This window comes from Mixophyes fleayi, chromosome 6 (genome assembly GCF_038048845.1).
Source record: "Mixophyes fleayi isolate aMixFle1 chromosome 6, aMixFle1.hap1, whole genome shotgun sequence".
NCBI classification, from domain to species: domain Eukaryota; kingdom Metazoa; phylum Chordata; class Amphibia; order Anura; family Limnodynastidae; genus Mixophyes; species Mixophyes fleayi.
The window spans coordinates 36,932,278-36,954,656 of record NC_134407.1 but is presented as its reverse complement, the minus strand read 5'-3'; the positions used below and the strand labels follow the sequence as shown (position 1 = coordinate 36,954,656).

The 22,379-nt window shown below is 39.8% G+C and overlaps 1 protein-coding gene across 1 annotated transcript in view; it reads left to right on the top strand.

The window, feature by feature from the left end:
• Positions 1-22,156, top strand: part of LOC142095314 (scavenger receptor cysteine-rich domain-containing protein DMBT1-like) — a 28,378-nt gene extending 6,222 nt beyond the window's left edge. The window contains exons 2-7 of the mRNA XM_075178271.1: positions 9,441-9,473; positions 13,181-13,492; positions 16,003-16,032; positions 16,722-16,751; positions 18,566-18,592; positions 22,101-22,156. Coding sequence (XP_075034372.1) covers positions 9,441-9,473; positions 13,181-13,492; positions 16,003-16,032; positions 16,722-16,751; positions 18,566-18,592; positions 22,101-22,156 — 488 coding nt within the window. The remainder of the gene's footprint in view (positions 1-9,440; positions 9,474-13,180; positions 13,493-16,002; positions 16,033-16,721; positions 16,752-18,565; positions 18,593-22,100) is intronic.
• Positions 22,157-22,379: the final 223 nt, after the last annotated feature.

The following is a 22,379-nucleotide window of genomic DNA, read 5'->3' as shown; positions in this document are numbered from 1 at the left end:
TATCCAGGAGCAGTTCCCAAAATAAACCCAGGGTGTACCTATGAATGGTCTAGGTGGAGAAACAGAACAGTACATAGACGAATATGTGCCTGAGAAAGCTGTATTATTTACATGTGGTCAGGGGCAGGTGATGATGATGACGACAGTCCACAGCACTAGCGATCTGCTTGTGATTTGGATTTGTTTATGCTGATTAGTCATTTCTTTGACTCTTGGGCCTATATTGTTCTTTTATGTGCGTATTTTAGTGGAACTTTTTATTTTGAAACATGAGACAGGGAGCTGTATAATACCCTTTCACACTGCTGACCTGGCAATATCCCGGGTATATGAACCCGGGATATTGATAGGGGATAGAGCATCCCACCCCGGCAAATTCCCAGGTCAACCCGGTTCTCACTGAACCTGGGTCTGCAAAAAAAATGAACAAAAAAAAATGCCCACTTACTATTTAATAGATAGGTAGTAGTTCCACACGCATGTCTGACAGCTATAGGAACAAATTACATCACATCTATTGGCCAGGGTGAAAATTATGCCGGGTAGATGTAGGGGACCTGTTCACACTTAGCCTTGACCTGGGTTTGCTGGATTCCGCTCCGGCGATAACCCAGGTTTTTGAGGCAGTGTGAATGGGGTATTAGTGAGGTTTTAGCAATTTTATTGATGCCTTTTAATGAATGTGTTGTAGCAAATAAAATGGTTAAAAACATGGATGCAAGTGGAAGATAAGTGTATATGATCTATGTCTGACATAAAACGGCAGGCATCTTAAGATAGTTGGGGTTTTTATACTGAACGCAAATTGTGATTTCAATTTGGGGCACAATTATGGCCAACTCTGCATCGATCTCTGTGTGTTTAACATATGGGACAAGTGACTGAAAGAGCAAAGCAGACCTTTGAGGGGAGAACTGACTAGGGTTGTATATGTAGGTACTATTATACTTCAATATGATGTATAAAATAATAAATTATACATATATGTTGTATTTATGTGGTTGCTCATTGTTTTACATTAGAGTTTAAGAGAATATAAAAATTGCTTGTTCTAGGACCAATAAAATAAGAGTTCTTAATATATACACTGATCAGCCACAACATTAAAACTACTGCAAGTGAATAACATGGATTATCTTGTAACAATGGCACCTGTTAAGGGGTGGAATATATAAGACAGCAAGTGAACAGTCAGTTCTTGAAGTTGATGTGTTGGAAGCAGGAAAAATGGGCAAAAGGAAGGATCTGAGCGACTTTGACAAGGCCCAAATTGTGATGACCAGGGCCGCCGAGAGGGGGGGGGGAGCGGGTACAGTTTACCCGGGCCCGGCCATGCCAGGGGGCCCGGGCCGGGCCCTCGCTGCTAATTAAATTTATTTTTATTTTTTTATTATTTTTCTCTGTTGCGCTATTTTTTTTAAAACTTTTTTTATTTTTTTTTCCCGCGGGGTGGGGTGGGGGTTCATGGGAGCTGGAAGAAAAAAAAATAAAAATAAAAAATACTCACGTGATCGCGCGGCGCCGTGTCCCTCCTCTCCTCCATTCACACTGACTGCTGGGCGTGACGTCATCAAGTCACGCCTGTCAGTCAGTGAGGAGCGCCGCAGCCAGCAGGAAGAAAGAAGACAGAAGAGGAGACAGAAGAGCAGAAAAGAAAAGAAAGAAGTTGACAAAAGGTAAGTAAAGAAACGGAGAGGCAAGGGGAGGAAAACAGGGAGGGACAGTACTATAAAGAAAGGGGACAGAGAAACAGAGGAGGAAAAAAAGGAGAGAGCCACAGAGTAATAAAAAAAAAAGTGGGAGAGAGGAACAGAGGAGGAAAAAAAGGAGAGAGCCACAGGGGAATAAAAAAAAATTGGGGAGAGAGGAACAGAGGAGGGAAAAAAAGTGGGAGAGAGGAACAGAGGAGGAAAAAAAAGTGGGAGAGAGGAACAGAGGAGGAAAAAAAAGTGGGAGAGAGGAACAGAGGAGGAAAAGAAGGAGAGAGCCACAGGGGAATAAAAAAAAATTGGGGAGAGAGGAACAGAGGAGGGAAAAAAAGTGGGAGAGAGGAACAGAGGAGGAAAAAAAAGTGGGAGAGAGGAACAGAGGAGGAAAAAAAGGAGAGAGCCACAGGGGAATAAAAAAAAATTGGGGAGAGAGGAACAGAGGAGGGAAAAAAAGTGGGAGAGAGGAACAGAGGAGGAAAAAAAGGAGAGAGCCACAGAGGAATAAAAAAAATTGGGGAGAGAGGAACAGAGGAGGGAAAAAAAGTGGGAGAGAGGAACAGAGGAGGGAAAAAAAGTGGGAGAGAGGAACAGAGGAGGAAAAAAAAGTGGGAGAGAGGAACAGAGGAGGAAAAAAAAGTGGGAGAGAGGAACAGAGGAGGAAAAAAGTGGGAGAGAGGAACAGAGGAATAAAAAAAGTGGGAGAGAGGCACAAAGTAAAAAAGAAGGGGGAAAAGCAGCATGGAGGTCGCAGTGTGAGCATAAGGGGGTACAGTGTAGTTGTGATGAAGGGGCACAGTATTGTGTGTGTGATGGCACAGGGGGCTTGTTGCAATGTAGTGTGTGTGAGGTAGGTGGCGGCTAATTAATGGGCGCTATTTTGTTTGTAGGGTGATGGTGAGGCAATTTAATAGTAGGGACTATTAATTTAAGATGGGGTGGTTTGGGGGCTATTGAATCTTGGGGTGAGTTTAGGGAGAATGAGGTCTATTTATTAAATGTGACTATGAATTATTTAATGGCAGTGATGGTTGCGGGAAATAGGTATTGCTGGGGCTGTTTGCAGGAAGTGAAATAGGTTTATTTATTAAATGTAAATAGTATTATTTTAATGTTGGGGCTGGAGGAAGGCCTAATTATTAATCGTGAGTGCTATTGATTTAACGCCGGGGCTGGCTGTAATTTTCTAAATGTAGCCATTTTTTTTTCAAAATAGGTCCTTCAACATTCCTGGATCCGGACAAGCCACAACTAAAGAAACCAGCAGCCACAGGTGGAGAAAGTGAGAAGAACAGGTAGGAGAGAGCAGCACAGTGTGTGAAATGTTGTGATTCTAGTAGGGACAATACCAATTTTTGGTGAATGTTGTGCCCAATGTAAGGTGTAGGCCAAGACTGAACTGTTTGTGTACACACTGCATTGTTTGTATACTACACTGTGGTGGTAGATGTCCTGAAAGTCAGGAGTGCTTGAACATATGTGACGCTCCGGCGAATTGAGAGCCTAGTGGTTTTTATGTTAGCCACGCCCCAATGGCACGTTTGCCACGCCCCAAAATGCATGACCACACCTCCCAAAATTTTTGCACCGCCGTTTGGCTAGCTACGCCCCTGAATGCATGACCATACTCCTAAATTTTGGGGCTTATTTGACTATGAGGGGGGCCCCATGAATTTGTTGTACCCGGGCCCTGAATTCTTCTTGGCAGCCCTGGTGATGACTAGACGCCTGGAACAGAGCATCTCCGAAACAGCAGGTCTTGCGAGGTGTTCCTGGAATGCAGTGGTTAGTACCTACCAAAAGTGGTCCAAGGAAGGACAATCGGTGAACCGGCGGCAGGGTCAGGGGCGCCCAAGGCTCATTGATGCACATGGGGAGTGAAGGCTAGCCCATCTGGAGCAATCCCACAGAAGAGCTACTGTTGCACAAATAGCTGAAAAAGTTGATGCTGGCTATGCTAGAAAGGTGTCAGAACAAACAATGCATCGCAGCTTGCTGAGTATGGGGCTGCGTAGCCTCAGACCGGTCAGAGTGCCCATGCTGACCACTATCCACCATCAACAATAAGCACATGAGTGCCAGAACTGAAACATGGAGTGTGTGGAAGAAGGTGGTCTGGTCTGATAAATCCTGTTTATTGTTACATCATGTGGACGGCCGGGGGTGTGTGTGTATCGTTTACCAGTGGAAGAGATGGCATCAGGATGCACTATGGGAAAAAGACAAGCCAGCAGAGGCAGTGTGATGCTCTGGAAATGTTCTGGGAAATCTTGGGTTTATATAAAACTTCATATAAAAGTTCCAGAAAAAGTTTTTATAGATCAAGAAAAGAAGCTTACAATTGTTTATCAGGGACACTTGTTGCAGAATCTTTATATATCTTTATCTTTCTTCTCTTTGCAATATAAGTTGATATATATATATGTATATATGTGTATATATGTGTGTATATATATATATATATATATATATATACTGTATATCTAAATATATATATATATATATATATATATATATATATATATATATATATATGTATATATATATATATATGTATATATATATACTGTATATCTATCTTATATATTTCTTATATATTTCACATATATGTCTGCAAATATATTATATCAGGCTTACAATGGGTTGGCTAATTGCTGAAGGGCAAATTTACTTGACTAGTTCAAATCACATTTATACACATTTATCATGTATGCGCTGATGACTGGCTCATGTGTTTTAAAAGGGAAAACACTCTACACTATCACTATAGTCCAAGAAATACACTATATGGACAAAAGTATTTGGTCGCTTGACCATTACGCCAACAGGCACTGTAATGCCATTAGGTCTGATTCATTAAGGAACTTAGGCAAGAAATTTCTTACTTAAGTCTCCTGGACAAAACCATGTTAAAATTCAAGGGGTGAAAATAAGTTTTCTATTTTGCACATACGTTAAATACCGTCTGTTTTTTCATGTAGCACACAAATATCAACTTTAAATTTCCGTGCACAAATAAGCTATAAGTATTTGTGTGCTACATGAAAAAACAGCCAGTATTTAACTGATGTGCAAAATAGAAAACTAATTTTCACCCCTAGCTATTTAACATGGCTTTGTCCAGGAGACTTCAGTAAGAAATTTCTTGCCTAAGTTCCTTAATGAATCAGGCCCATTGTTTTCAAATGTATATACTTTAATATTGAGTTGGTCCTCTGTTTGCAGCAATAACAATTTCCACTCTTCTTGGAAGGCTTTCCACAAGATTTTGGAGTGTTTCTGTTGAAATTTGTGCCCATTCATTCTGTAAAGCATTTATGAGGTCAGGCACTGAAGTTGGACGAGAAGCCCTGGCTCGCAATCTCCATTACAGTTCATCCCAAAAGTGTTCAGTGGGTTTGAGGTCAGGGCTCTGTGCGGGCCAGTCAAGTTCTTCCACACTGAAGTCATCAAACCACCTAACTTCACAGTTGTCATAAAGCAGTCAGGCAGGTAACATTCTCCCGGCATCCGCCAATCCCAGACTCGCCCATCCAGGGCCGGACTGGCCATCTGGCACTTCTGGCAAATGCCAGAAGGGCCGATGGCCAGAAGGGCCGGTCCGCATGTCCGCCGAGCAGCAGCACCCTGCGCGCTGCTCGGCGGACGGAGAGTCAGTGACTGGCGACTATGTGAGTAATCACATGGGACGGCACCACGTGACAGGCGCCGTCCCATGTGATTACTGCATAGTCGGCAGTCATTGATTCTCCGTTGGCTGACCAGCGCGCAGGGTGCTGCTGCTGCTGGATGTAAAAAGGTAAGTGTCTGTGTGTGTAAGTAAGTAACAGTGGGGCTGGCAAACTGGGACAAACAAACAGTGGAGGAAAAACAGTGGAGGAAAAACAGTGGGGCTAACAAACAAACAGTGGGGCTAACAAACAAACAAACAGTGGGGCTAACAAACAAACAAACAAACAAACAGTGGGGCTAACAAACAAACAAAAGTGGGGCTAACAAACAAACAAACAGTGGGGCTAACAAACAAACTGTGGGGCTAACAAACAAGCAGTGGAGGAAAAACAGTGGGGCTAACAAACAAACAGTGGGGCTAACAAACAAACAAACAGTGGGGCTAGCAAACAAACAGTGGGGCTAACAAACAAACAAACAGTGGGGCTAACAAACAAACAAAAGTGGGGCTAACAAACAAACAAACAGTGGGGCTAACAAACAAACTGTGGGGCTAACAAACAAGCAGTGGAGGAAAAACAGTGGGGCTAACAAACAAACAGTGGGGCTAACAAACAAACAAACAGTGGGGCTAGCAAACAAACAGTGGGGCTAACAAACAAACAAACAAACAGTGGGGCTAACAAACAAGCAGTGGAGGAAAAACAGTGGGGCTAACAAACAAACAGTGGGGCTAACAAACAAACAGTGGGGCTAACAAACAAACAAACAAACAGTGGGGCTAACAAACAAACAGTGGGGCTAACAAACAAACAAACAGTGGGGCTAACAAACAAACAGTGGGGCTAACAAACAAACAAACAGTGGGGCTAACAAACAAGCAGTGGAGGAAAAACAGTGGGGCTAACAAACAAACAGTGGAGGAAAAACAGTGGGGCTAACAAACAAACAGTGGGGCTAACAAACAGTGGTGCTAACAAACAAACAAACAGTGGGGCTAACAAACAAGCAGTGGAGGAAAAACAGTGGGGCTAACAAACAAACAGTGGAGGAAAAACAGTGGGGCTAACAAACAAACAGTGGGGCTAACAAACAGTGGAGGAAAAACAGTGGGGCTAACAACCAGACAGTGGGGCTAACAACCAGACAGTGGGGCTAACAACCAGTGGGGCTAACAGTGTGGCTGTGGGGCTAATTTTGTGCATGTGTGGCCCCATGTTGCTATAGTGTATGTGCGTGTTTGGCCATGTTCATATAGTGTGCGCGAGCGCAGTATTTTAAATATAGCATGTGTGTGCGCGCAGTATTTTAATATAATATGTGAGAGAAGGGAGAATCTTAATATAGTGTGGGAGGTAGGCTATTTAATGGTGGAGTGTAGGTGGGGGCTAATTATTTAAGGTGAGGTGAAAGAACCTTTAATTTAATGCTGGGGTGGTATAGGGCTATCAATTGAATATGGGGCTGATTTTGGGGAGAAGGGCTATTTATTGAATGTGAATATAAATTATTTATTGTCGGGATTGGTTGTGGAAAATGGCTATATTTATTACATTTTAATGCTATTTAATTTATTGCTGGGACTGTTTGGAGGGAGGGAAATATGTCTTGAGTAAATGGGTATACTGTTAATTTTATGTTGGGGCTGGTTGGAGGGAAATTGGTATACTTAATTAATGTGAATATTATTATTGTGGGGACTGGAGGGAGGCCTAATTATAAAACGTGAGTGCTATTGTTTTAACATTGGGGCTGGTTGGAGTTTTCTAAATCTCATGTACCCATTTTTTTTTTCAAAATAGGGCATCCAATATTCCAGGTTCGAGACAAGAATGAACTGAGCTAAAGAAACCATCTGCTACAAGTGGTGAAAGTGACCAAGACAGGTAGGAGAGAGCAGGACAGTCTGCCAACTGTCCTGAATCTGGTAGGGCAGTCCTGAATTTGGATGACTGTCTCCCTTAGTCAGGATTTGGTCCGACTGCAAGGACAGTTGGGAGGTATGTCCCGCTTCACAACGTACTGCTTGTGAAGGCAACGCTGTGTGCTTCTAACAGTAGGGCCTGTGTATTTGTCTAAAATGCTAAATGTAATGTAGTATTATAATGTATGTATCAATGCCCCATGTTGGCCACACCCACAACACAATGAGGTCACGCCGTGTTCAGCGCCACCGCTACGCGGCGGCACATATTTTCATTCCTGCTGGAACTGAGGTGGGCCTGTGTACCTTAAATGCCAGGGCTGATTTTTAGTCCCAGTCCGGCCCTGCGCCCATCTGACTGCCAAACAAGTGCCAAGTCGTCACTCAACCGAACATGTTTCCACTGCTCCACAGTTCAGTGTCGGTGTGCTTTACATCACTCCATCCAACGCTTGGCATTGGACTTGGTGATGTGAGGCTTGTATGCAGCTGCTCGGCCATGGAAACCCATTCCATTAAGCTCCCGCCGCACAGTTTATGTGCTTACATTAATGTCAGTGGAAGTTTGGAACTCTTCAGCTATGGAATCAGCAGAACATTGGCGACTTTTATACACCATGCACTTTAGCAGTCATTCTCTTTAATTTTACGTGGTCTTCCGTTTCAAGGCTGATTTGCTGTTGTTCCTAAACACTTCCATTTTCTAATAAAATCACTTACAGTTGACCATGGAATATCCAGCAGGGATGCAATTTCACTAATTGTCTTATTGCAAGGGTGACATCCTATCACAGTACCACGCTTGAAGTCACTGTGCTCTTTAGAACTACCCACTTTGTATCATTTTGATTTTATACACCCCTGGCAATGGGTCTGATTAAAACACCTCAATTCAATAATTAACAGGTATGGCCAAATACTTTTGTTCACATAGTGTACATCTATGTGATATTAAATATACTATATGCATATAGCTCACTGACTGTGTGGAATTCGTTTGTCCAAACCTTGCAATCTGACATATATATCAAAACTGCATACAAATATATTTATCTCTATAGTTTTAATGATTCCAAAAGTAAATTCGACATGAAAACTCAGCTTTATTTTACTAATATTCAATTACGGTTATACATATTACAAGATAAGAAAAGTACAATGATAATAAGTCTTCTAATTACCTATGCTTTATTTTCTACCAACATAACAAAACAAAAACATACTTTACAAAACACTAAACATTAATATATACATTAATATATCCTTGCAAGAATACAAATTAATCAGTATAGCTGTAAGATGATCCTTCTGTCTGTCTCAACTCCTCCTGCACTCCACTTCCTTACTAACTGACTCCATCTCCTTACTGAACTAACTTCACACTGTGCCATATGTATGCCTCTACTTCCCTCATTCTAACTACAATCTTGTCTTTCCTATAATACATACACAAAAAAAATAATGATGGAACACACTCAGAGCACATGTCTTAGTAGAAATGTAAAGTATGTTTTTAATATGAGTTTAATCACAATGGGTTGAGGCATCCATATTGGATTGTTTGTAGACAAATATGAGGGTCTGCAGGGACATCATGCGCTCATACACTTGTGCATATTAGGTGCCATCAGTTTGAAAAGCACAAGCGTTACACACATTGAGTATCAAGACACCACTGGTTGACCAATTCCGGGCACCATGTCTCTCTTCTCTTCATGTATAGTGTGCTGAGATACATTGCTATTGTTACTTAATGCGAAGTGCTCTACATAGACTGGAGTGCATTGAATGTAACCCTACCTAATTAAAGGGAAAATGTCACTGTAACCATAGATGACACAATATCAACAGGGGTATATTGAATGTACTCCACTGGTGAATCTCAGTTAAGTAAATATGGCTTGTAGCGATGTAGAGGGTGTTTGTGATCAAGACAATGTTTATATACAATGCATGATACTAACTCACATTATCTTACTGTTTGTTGATGTTCCTTTTTATGTTTGCTGTTTTATTTTCTTGGCTGTATTTTTAAATTCTTTTCATTGACTGCACTTATTTTTCTCCTTTAATTTACTATTGTCTGTATAATATTTAATACATTTTAGTTTTGCTTAATTCTATTTTTTTCATTTTAGAGCCTGCACCATTTTACAATAGCACCAGTACAGGTAAGTCCCTGTTGTCCATATAATATATTCTTAGGTATTTATAAAAGTTTTTGCTTTGTCTTAGGAGTGAAATATCTTGAACTTTTCCAAAATGTTGCAAGTTATCCGTATCAATGTCAACCAAAACTGACCTCCTTATCTCTGTAAATATCAAATAAACTTTTAGGCCTGATTTAGAGATATGGGCAGATTTTGTCTAGGTGCAGAATTTACAGCTGAGCAAACCATATTGCACTTTAAACATTTTTTGGTATGCAGGGCAATTATATGCAAACCTACCAACATTTTGGTCTGGGGCAACAGGACAGGGATTGTTGCCACGCTGTGACGGGGAATGGCCACAACCCCCAGAGAACGCTGTAGCTGCCCATTTGAAATCTCCCCTCCCCTCCAAACACTGCAGCACTTGGTGCACTGTGTGTACTTACCCAAAACAACCTCTGAGCACAATCAACATATAATTAGATCTTAGAGATGTTGGTAGGACTGACAAAAAAGACCATTGGATAATCACTGCCATCTGTCTGTGTGCTATCATTGTCAAACCACACTAATTATACCCTATAGTAGCTGGGCACTTAGTGCTAGGGTGGCAGAAACTGCCTTTTTATGAGCATCATGTTATTTTGGGTGAAAGTCATGAAGTTAAAATATGAAGTCCTACTTTCCTTGGATATGCTGTTTGCCAGTTGTGTTGGGTACCTTGATTGTTGTAACAGTGCCACAGTGCTCTCCTGCCAAATGAGTGTCGGTGCTCATCCTCCACAAAACCAACATTTGCATGAGTGGGAAGGACATTGACACCCAGACTGCAATATGCCAGGCGGTAAAGGAAAAGCAGCTTGGGACCGCTACAGCCACCAAGGAACTGGACAGATCTGGTGAAATGAACATCAAGGGCTAGATTTACTAAGCTGCGGGTTTGAAAAAGTGGGGATGTTGCTTATAGCAACCAATCAGATTCTACCTGTCATTTATTTAGTGCACTCTACAAAATGACAGCTAGAATCTGATTGGTTGCTATAGGCAACATCTACACTTTTTCAAACCCGCAGCTTAGTAAATCTAGCCCCCAGTGTCTTTAGTACATTTACCTGTCTAAATATTGGATTTCATATTCTGACTTTAATGAACTTACTAGTAGCATTAGACAATTTGGGGAATTACAGTTATCACAATCCCCTTTGTTTTTATTATGTGAACAAATAACACAAATACAATACAATAATATTATTATACACCTTCACTTTATTTGCAATGATGAACACCAAAATAAACAAAAATTGAGTACATACACTTACGCTTCCGTTCATGCCCATAGATGTTCATAAACCAAATGTGCTATTCATAATAAGATGGTATTCCTCGTTTAGGACTCAAAGATGTCATCATATGAAATGTGTACATGTATGGAAAAACACAAAAAAAACATACAAGACCACATAGCGTATTATCCCGTACCGGATGGTAATGTGTTCCGGTACGGGACTTTTATATCATTATGTGGATACGTTTGCACATGTGTGCTTTCCAGTTTTAATATTGTTTTTATCTGTTCCATTGATATTAAATGTGTATTTTGGGGTAATGCACGAAGTTGTCTTCGTATGCTTCTTTTTATATATTCCATGCCCCATCGCTCTTCTGGAGACATTTTCCATATTTGTTCGTATGAGGAGGAGGAGGTTGGATTTGAAAAGCGCATATTATTCTATGGAGATGTAAGCATATACCCGAGAGGGGCTTTGAGGAGAAGATATCACGAGTGTGGTGCTGTGAGGAAAAACAACATATTTTAGAACTTTGACACATACTATCATTCTGGTGGTGGACTTGAAAGTATTAGATCATATGTTTACATAATACGCTATGTGGTCTTGTATGTTTTTTTTGTGTTTTTCCATACATGTACATATTTCATATGATGACATCTTTGAGTCCTAAACGAGGAATACCATCTTATTATGAATAGCACATTTGGTGTATGAACATCTATGGGCATGAACGGAAGCGCAAGTGTATGTACTCAATTTTTGTATATATCTATGTGATTTTGAATTAGTTGTGGAAATTTTAGAGTACACACGCGGCTGCATGCCGAAGTGGAGCGCCTGATATAATTGATTATCTATTCTATATATACCAAAATAAACAACTCTGGTAAGTCAAGCACTTAGTTTCATTTTCGTCATTGGTAACTTCTAGATTGTAAAACATTCATAGGGTAATGTTTTCACAGACAGGATGATCTACAACTCTTACACATTATTTATAAATGGATTAATTAAGTAAGAACTTTATTTTACATGCTAAAGTTGTTAGCAGTCAGATGTGAATATAGAGGAGCAGTTGTCAGAAGGATTAGAGGAATTCTAGTAATGATTTTCATATTGACGGCCACTGGTGAAATCTCACAGGCAAACGCTTGTAAAAGTGAAGCAAAGCAGATTTTTTAAAATAACAATAATAAAATAAAATCTAATTTGATAAACATTTTCTGCAGACAACAAATTTCTGCAGAAACGCCAAGCTTGCTGGCTTCATTATTTATCTCACGGAGGAAGTTCTGGTGGAGAGTAAACGGGTGGAAAAATTGGAGAAGTGGAGGGCTAAAAATGTACAGAATTATGATGTGAACTAACAATAAATAAAGACACAAATAAATAAAAAACTGACTTACCTTTGCAACTTCCTCTCCTGAGCCACGTACAAATAAAAAATAAAAATGTGAACTTATAGTAGGATTGTCAGATTGTCACTGCTCGGTTTTCAATCTGACATTTAGGTTTCGGCATTGTCAGAATGCTGTTTGGGTTTCAGTTGTCTTAAAAATCAAACACTTGTATTGTGATATATTCCTGGATTATAGCTGAATGACTACAAATGTCCTCATGAGAACAAAAACAGGCAAATAAGAGGGAAATAGGGATTCAGGGACTCAGCATTATAAAAATGTTGTTAGGGGTCTGTTTATGAATATGTGATGATAAGGCTGATTTATTATTGCTGCATATGGCGGTGCTAAAAATTACCTATCACCGCAATTTATCAATATATGTATCAATAAAATATTACTAGGTCAGCGTAGCGATACTCTGCTACCTCGGTGATACTGGCTCGCAGCGTTAATAGCTAGCATACTGCGTCTCCTGGCCATTCTCAGGGGACATGCACATGTGTGACCCAGCTTGTCAAATCACGCATGTACCGAGACGCAGGCTTTCAGTTCCACTAACTAAAAAAAATAAATTATTGCAATTAAATAGAATAAACTTTAAAAATAAATAATTAAAACTATTTTGAAATTTCATCATTGAAAAAATGCTTTATCTTAAAATGGCGCTAACTTAAAAAGCATTGCAGTAGTACAAGCACTGTTGTAATGCCTGTTATATCAGCTTCCCCATGGAATGGGGCGCTATTGGTGGAAAAACTAGGCAAATTTTGTCACTAGTGGCACCACTTAATGTACTGGCTGAAGGAACAGTAAGTTTTGGAGATTAGTGCCCCCACCCCTGTAAAAGAGACCATCCATCCTTTATTCTTTGATGATGACATGAAATGAAGCATTAGGTAAAATAATGGCATAAATAGATAAGTACATCTCTGTGTCAGTGAACAAGGGTCTGGAAATATTTCTTCTAATTTGTTTAAACTGATAGTAGAAAACATTTATTGAATATATTGTTCTCTCTGTGTTGCACCAGAAATGTCTCTGAGGTTGGTAAACGGAGGAAATCGATGTGCCGGCCGGGTGGAGATCTTCTATAATGGAGACTGGGGAACAGTGTGTGATGATCTGTGGGATATGAGTGATGCAGCAGTGGTTTGTCGACAATTGGGTTGCGGAAAGCCAATTTCATTTCATACAAGTGCCCATTTTGGCCCAGGAACAGGAATGATTCTTTTAGATGATGTGAATTGTCGAGGAAATGAGACACTTTTGTGGAACTGCTCCCATCAAGGGATGGGCACACACAACTGTGGTCATCATGAGGATGCTGGGGTCACCTGCTCAGGTACACCATGATGAAGAGATTACTGTCCTAATATTATATTTTATTGATTTGCAGGCTCCACAATGGTTATAAATCATGATTTTCTAATACAGATACATTATTAAATTATATTTAACACACAGAAGTTTACTACATTCTATTTGGATGATACTGCCCATTTCAAGATCCTGCAACTAACATACAAATCTTCTCTCTACTTTATTTTCCCTCTCCATCTAAAGCTGGATTAAAGTTCTGGGTAGTTAGAGGCACTTAAGACAGGTGGTCCCTATGGTCTAATATAGCTACCATTTTAGAAAATTACAAGGGTGATAACGTGTGGACTACTTTTAGGAGCACGCAGCTCTGCCTTCCCACGTAGACCAGTGTGAAGCGGGACATAATTCCCAGCTATCCTTGCAGACAGACCAAATCCTGACTAAGTGGGACAGTCACCCAAATTTTTCACTGCCCCACCAGATTCAGGACAGCTGGCAGAGTGTCCTGCTCTCCTCTACCTGTTCTCGCAGCTTTCCACACCTCTGGCTGCTTGTGTCTTAAGCTCAGTTACTGATTGTCTGGATCCTGAACTCTCTCCCTCACACAATAAGACTCTCCTCTGGTCTACAAACTTTCAAGCGTTCTCTGAAAACCTACCTATTCAGACAAGCTTATAATATTCCTCAACCACCCTCTTAACCTCACTACCTTTAGCCTGTTACTGCCTGTTACACAATTTCACACAAGACAACTACCCCCTGACCAACATTGTTGTGTGACAGGAACATTTAGCTTATGAGTCACTTTTACCTTTCCAGTCTGGCTGGGCCAAGATGCAAAATGTATACTTAACCTCATGTGTCAATCTCCCATTGTCTCATAGATTGTAAGCTTGTGAGCAGGGCCTTTCTCCCCTCTTTGTCTGTTTTACCCAGTTTGTTTATTAGTTTGTCCCCAATTGTAAAGCGCTATGGAATATGTTGGCGCTATATAAATAAATGATGATGATGATGATCCTGGAATGTTGTGCAACTCTTTGGAAAAAAGACAGGTACATTAAACTTTGAAAGCCCCAACCAACCTCGGCGTTAAATCAATAGTACCCACGTTTAATGATTAGACCTCCTTCCCTGCAAACAGCCCCAACTTATTAAATAAAATCATTAACATTCACATTTAGTAAATATAGGTTTTTCTCTCCAACCAACCCTGTTGTTACATTAACAGTATTCACATTTAATAATTAGATCTGCCCCAGTATTAAATTAATAGTATATCCATTTTATAAATAAATCTATTTCTCTCCTTCCAATAAGCCCTGGCAATAAATTAATAACATTTACTTTTAATAACTATAACTCTTTCCCACAGCCATCTCCAACATTAAATAATTTACCCAAACTCAGCCCTACATTTAATTATTAGCCCTCAAACCATCTCAGCATTAAATTAAAGATCCCATCACCTCATCTTAAATTAATAGGCCCCACTATTAAATTAAATAGCCCCATCACTTGGGACAGTGCTTTTGAACACCCTGTGAACCACAAAAAATTGCAAAAAAGCACATAAAATTTGCCCTGCAATGCGGATCGTCAGGCCCTCCTCTTATGAGGAAAGTCCCCCATAAACATCCCTCAGGAGGCACGGGACTTCAGACCTTCCCCTTCCCACAAGGCTAGGGGGTTCTTATTTCTCGGGATCCGCCAAAGTATCACTCAAGAGTCTTCTGCTGCCAGTCCAATGGTGATGGCACCTCAGATATTTCAGGGATGTGGGAGCCTCAGGGCCACACTACCTCCTCTAGATCGAGAGGACTAGTACTCATAACGGCCACTTCACCCCTTCAATTCCTGAAACATACAAACGTATAAGTGACGTACGAAATTAGTGACAGTGACTATTGTTGCCCCATTCTTTTGGTTTGAATCATAACATTTTCCTGCTGAGCTTAAGAGATGGGACAGAAGAAGCAAGGGCAACTCAAAAGTGAGACCAGTGCATCTTGCCTTACTCTGACCACATGAGTTCGTTCACCACTTCCTTGTGATTATTTGGTCACCCCCGGATCTTACTCCGGGGGCACATAAATCCCAGGCTTTCTTTGTGCTGGTCAGAGGGCCACTATAGTCTGTCCATTATAAGGGGGCCCTGTTCTTCTTTCCTAGGACAGAACTACATTTGACCTTAGCTAAAAGATAGAGAAGCTAAGCTAAAATGTAGTCACAGATGGAATACAATTGGAATACACTTTGTACGGGGCTTTCCTAAATTTTTATACAGTTATTTTTACACACCTGCTGGCAGGGGTAATCCAGCCATTGGTCTGTATAGCTAGTCCAGGTTGATTACCTTATCTTGCAAGTGAACCAGCTTGGGCCTGGTTCACACCTTTATCATTGTGGCAGGGGGAATGTTTTCCTCCCCATTCATGCGGGGGCAATTCCCCATAAGGCCACTCTATAGTGTATTTCTCTCTATCTATTATAAAATAAATATACTTTACTAATAATTACACCTCTTATTTACAGATGGAATCCCAGATATGTCTACAGCATCAGGTAGAGTCAGTTCCCTTTCCTACAAAAATTATTGTGCTGTTGTCATTCACGTTTGTTGCCATGACTGTTACACCATCTCTCACTAGCGCATATACCATTGTTACACACATTAATTTTCTCACTCATATTAATTAAACACTGATCATAGTAACAACAACAACAACTATGAAAACTATGGCTGACCTTTATATAGGCAATGTATGAATGCATTCATTTATGTAATGCAATTCAATACATATACATTAAATTAACAGCCACATAGGTGCAATATGCAGTGTCCTTGCATTGTTGAGTAATGTGCATCACTGAAGTAAGGCCCCTCAACTTCTCAGCTCCAGCCTTCATCTGTAAAAACAAGAATGCTCTGAGGGACAATTGCCCTCTCACCTTGAAGTCACCCTAAGTCTCTGACCTGTATAAAAGCATTCAGCCATGTACAGCCCTCAATCATTCAAAGGGTCCACACAGAGGAAGGAGGTAAAGCTCAGTGCACTTTCTTCTCCTCTGGGTCTGCCATGTGACCTCCTTACACTATGCAGAGGTGGTCACGTGACGCAGAAGTTGACTGCCCCAGTTCTGATAAGATCGGTAGAAGGTGGCTTTGTGGCAACAGGTGTAGGCTTGGTGGCACAATATCTATATATCTACACACACACACACACTTTTTAACAATTATCTTTTATTTGCAGGTCAACTCCCAGGTACTTCAAGAACGTCAGGTAGACCCAGTTACCTTTCCTATAAAAATGATTGTACTATTGTCATTCAAGTTTTGTTACCATGTCTGATACACAATCACCAGAATATACCATTGCTATGTACTTTTCTTTCTCACTGATGCTTCCATACTGATCCTAGCAATATAAATTGTGAAAACTATGGCTGATCTATTTATATATGTAATGGATGAATACCATAATTTATGGAAATGTTATGTAATGTAGTAGAATACATACAACTTCTTACAGAATAGAAGGTAAACAGGATGTAAGAGTGAGTGCAAACAATAGAAAACAAGAAACAATAGCAAGAGCTGGTTAGAAAATGATATAATTATATATTATAAGGTCACAGTCATGCCCTTATATTTGTCACAAAACCAAAAGGAAATTTTGGATGGAGTCTGTTTTCCAGTGAGTAACGCTACTGAACAAAGATGCATGAAGTCTAAAACGCCTCTGGTCTTCGCCAGGGACCCCAGCAGATGGGCTTCACTGCATGGGACGTGCAGGTCGTGGTCCTCTGAGTCACTGAAGAAATAGGTGGGTGAAAGAAGAGTGGTCAGATAATCCTATGTCAAGTTGGGCTGATATGCAGTGCTGAATCAGAATGCAGAGGGTGGTCAGGGAAGCCAAAGGTCAGAGCCGGTCAGGAAGTATAAACTAAATCAGGATCCAAAGGAAGAAGTCAGGAACCAAACCAAGGTCACAAAAGCAAAGTCAAGCCAACTAGAAGGAGGAAAATATTCAGGAGATGACGCCACTCCTCCATGGCAGCTTTGACCACTAGATGTTCCTTGTCCAATGCTGTGATTCCTTTCACTGGAAGAAAACTTTTTAGAAAAGAATCTACAGAGAATAAGGGTACCAGAAGATGATTTTTGTGATAGAACAGCTCCAATTCCCACTGAAGCATCCACTTCCAGAAAAAGGGCTAGTGTTGGTCACGCTGTGGTAAAGGCTTTCTTTAAGCAATCGAAGGCATTGATGGCTTCTGGAGGCCAGGCTGTGGTTGGGCCCATTTTTGTCTGAGGAGGAGGAAGGCGCAAGGCGCAGAAAGAGCTTGTGTGGAAGAAAGGGTGAGGCAGGGTACCTGGCTTTCAAGGGAACATACAGAAGAGAGAATGCTTGCTACAGACAGGTCCCCAGGAGGTGACATGAGCGTGATGCCAATCACACTGCAGTGTGTTCTCAAGCATGGTAACCCCAGAATAATGAGATTAATAGATTGGAGTAGAATCAGGATCCTAAACCACTCTGAGTGAAGAACTCCTACCTGCAGCCGCACAGGGCCGGAAATGCTAATGACAGAACCATTGGTGAAACCATTTCCATAAACAGCAGTTAATGACAGTGACTACGGCAAGGGCTGGAAAGGCAGTCAGAGTTTGGTTACAAGACCAGCTCTGGCTCATGAGTCCACTAAATAAAGTCCAAGAAATATACATTCATAAAAATAAAATAATGTTTCCTTAGGTAAGAAAGAAAGAAATGAAATGTATAATATAAAGTTTTAATTTTAAACTTTTTAGAAATTTTAGAAATCGTTTTAGAAATCGTATACATTCTTGTTCATAGAGAGACAAGTTTCATGATGTGATCATGTGATTGCTGGATCAATATGAGTATTTTTAGTAAAATTTAATTCAATAAATATATTCTTAAATGCAGTAAATGTATACATATCTTTTAAATACCCCTTTTGCATTGTTTATTACCTATATACGTTTGGTGCAAAATGACGTCCAACTGTAAACAATCCCCGTTTGTCAAGCAGATAATATATAACTTATTTTTCATGTTTTTGTTTACAGATACTCGATGGACTACACCATCTTATGGTATGTTGTGTCTCTTAAGATAACCCAGCTGGCATGGTTTAAAACAATTATATGATTCATAGCAGCGTATAAATAAGATGGTGTAATTTGAGCCATACATTAAACCTATGCATGTAATATGGTGATTATTCATTGTATTTATAGCTCTCTCTTGTGGTAGAATGACATTATAACACCTCAATTACTATTAGTGCACTGTAATGTATTCAGTGGTGGAACTACCATCAGTGCAGCAGGAGCGGTGCACTAGAGCCCATAGAGATAAAGGGCCCAACTAGCGAGCTGTGGGCCCCGGCTCCCTCTTACCCGCTTCCCTGCACCGGGGCCCACAGCTCGCCAGTTCTGCCTCTGTGTGTGCGCATAAATCGGCATGCTGATCGGGACTTTTTTTTTCAGTCGTTAGTAGAGATGGGCAGGCTCGGTTCCCCGAGAACCGAACCCGCCCGAACTTGAGGTTTCCGAGTACCGAGCCGAGCAGGCTCGGTTCTATGGCGCCAATTTGGTTTTGAAATCGAGGCATAACGTCATTGTGACGTCATCGGATAGAGAGACAAGTTTCATGATGCGATCATGTGATTGCTGGATCAATATGAGCATTTTTAGTAAAATTTAATTCGATAAATATATTCGTAAATGCAGTAAATGTATACATATCTTTTATATAGATAATACGTTTTCTGATCTCGTTTTCAAATAGAGTTATAGGGCCTGATTCATTAAGGAAAGTTAAGTAAAAAAATTGAGTAAATAGTCTCCTGTACAAAACCATGTTACAATGCACGGGGTGCAAATTAGTTTTCTATTTTGCACCTAAGTAAAATACTGTCTGTTTTTTTATGTAGCACACAAATATCAACTTTAAATTTCAGTATACAAATAAGCTACCAAGAAATTGTGTGCTAAATAAAAAACTGACTGTATTTAACTTGCGTGCAAAATAGAAAACTAATTTGCACCCCTTGCATTGTAACATGGTTTTTGTCCAGGAGACTACTTACTTAATTTTTTTACTTAACTTTCCTTAATGAATCAGGCCCATAGTTCTCTATATTTGTAGTAAATAACTATGATTCCATTGGCTTAAAAAGTCATACATGCATAGACATCTAAGATTATAGTAATTGAGGTCGAGATCAAAGCTTACTGATTGGTAAAAGAAGTCACATGATCGGACTAAATAAAAACAGCCATGTGTTAAGATTTTCTCCTCTGGTAATTTAAAGATATCACATGATCGGATCAAAAGGGAAACTAATAAAACAGGTAAACATATAACTTTGTTTATTGACAATATACTTATTAGGTTAAAAATGTAAATTATTGTTTTGTTACAAATGAAAGATTTGTGCATGTTATAAGCTTACTGTTTCCGATTGGTGTAAAGGGTAACTATATAAACAATCCTGTTTTTAAATATAATCACAGTTCTCTATATTTGTAGTAAATAACTACGGTTTTACAGTCCTCTTATTGACTGTAAAAGGCCATATGTACATAGACAATCTAAGATTATAGTAACTAAGGACGAGATGAAAGCTTACTGATTGGTTAAAGAATTCATTTGATCGGACTAAACAAAAACAGAGATGTATTAAGATTTTCTCCTTTGGGGATTTAGCTCAAGCTGGCGTACATTAACATAACTGAAAACTTTCACTGAATACAGCTCTGCTCCGAAGAGCAGAGCTGTACAGCGCATATGTGGAGGGATCATGTGATGACTCACCTTCTTTCGGTCCAGGATCTCTGTGCGCATGCCCGAGGTTTTTGGCTGGCGCATGCGCACTTACATAAAATAGAGGAGTAGATCAAAGCAGTTTTCTTCGGCTGAGAAGATATTGCGATAAGGAGATGAGTCATTTCTCAAGGACAGCAGGTTATCGGCACTGCTGTCCCTGAGCCCTTTCTTGATACATAGCCGGAAACTTTCAATCCTTCTCAAGGAGATAAGGATTGAAAAGTTTCAACACAAAAAAAACGATGATTGATAAATAGGCCCCTTAAAGAGATCACATGATCGGATCAAAAGGGAGACTAGTAAAACAGGTGAACATATAATTGTGTTTGGAAAGACTAAGACAGCTCTGAAACTGATTGGGATCAAACATCATGCTGAATGTATAATAAAAATGTAATCACATACCAAATATATACAATAAACATGCAATTAAAAAAATAAAATTAAATAGAAACTCTATCCCCTACTGGGGTATTGAATATATCTTGAGCTGAAATGTCCAAAGACAATTAATGTAGAGATTAGACAGTGCAATATAAGTTATATTCATAGATTGAAACATAGCCCCTAGCTATGGGTGTATAGTTAATGGGTGGACCAGGAGATATATTTGGCTTACAGTTCCAAGATGGAAGAAATAGACAAAGTCTAAGGAAACATTACCTCTGTACAGATCCCAGATGGCAAGTGGTGAGGTGTTTTGAATTATCCGGCTGTAGTAATTAGCTCCACATGACCGACCTGCAGATAGCAGCTACCTGCTTAGATGAGAATCAGTGTCCCAGAGGAGATATATGTATGATGATCAGTCCATCCAATGACACAAACCTCCACAGATAAAAAAGCACTAGTGGTACAACAATTGTCCGTATGCTCTGCATATAATAACAGTTATGAGCTGTGAGTTCATGCTGGCCAGTGAAATGGACACACATCGGGTTTGAGGTTTCAGTGTTAATGCACAATAGTAAGTTTATGACATATCATCTTTTAGTGAGCAGTCATTGCAGTCAAAACCTAGTTTTAAGACCAGATGGCAATCTCCGGGATCATTTGTGCATTTTTAAAAACGCATAATCAAAATCAATGATGAAACAACACTCAGAGCACATGCCTTAGTAGAAATGTAAAGTATGTTTTTAATATGAGTTTAATCACAATGGGTTGAGGCATCCATATTGGATGTTTTTAGACAAATATGAGGGTCTGCAGGGACATCATGCGCTCATACACTTGTGCATATTAGGTGCCATCAGTTTGAAAGCACAAGCGTTACACACATTGAGTATCAAGACTCCACTGGTTGACCTATTCCAGGCACCATCTCTCTCTTCTCTTTATGTATAGTGTGCTGAGATACGTTGCTATGGTTACTTAATGCAAAGTGGTCTACATAGAATAGAGTGGATTGAATGTAACCCTACCTAATTAAAGGGAAAAATGTCACTGTAACCATAGATGACACAATTTCAACAGGGGTATATTGAATGTACTCCACTGGTAAATCTCAGTTAAGTAAATATGGCTTGTAGCGATGTAGTGGGTGTTTGTGATCAAGACAATGTTTATATACAATGCATGATACTAACTCACATTATCTTTCTGTTGGTTGATGTTCCTTTTTATGTTTGCTTTGTTATTTTCTTGGCTGTATTTTGGAATTCTTTTCATTGACTGCACTCACTTATCTCCCTTAATTTACTATTGTCTGTACAATATTTTATACATTTTTAGTTTTGCTTAATTCTAATTTCAATTTTTTCATTTTAGAGTCTGCACCATTTTACAATGACACCAGTACAGGCAAGTCCCTGTTGTCCATATAATATATTGTTAGGTATTTATAAAAGTTTTTGCTTTGTCTTAGGAGTGATATATCTTGAACTTTTCCCAAATGTTGCAAGTTATCCGTATCAATGTCAACCAAAACTGACCTCCCAATCTCTGTAAATATCAAATAAACTTTTAGGGCATGATTTAGAGATATGGACACATTTTGTCTGAGTGTAGAACCATGTTGCACTAAGGTAAACATTTTTTTGCCATTGG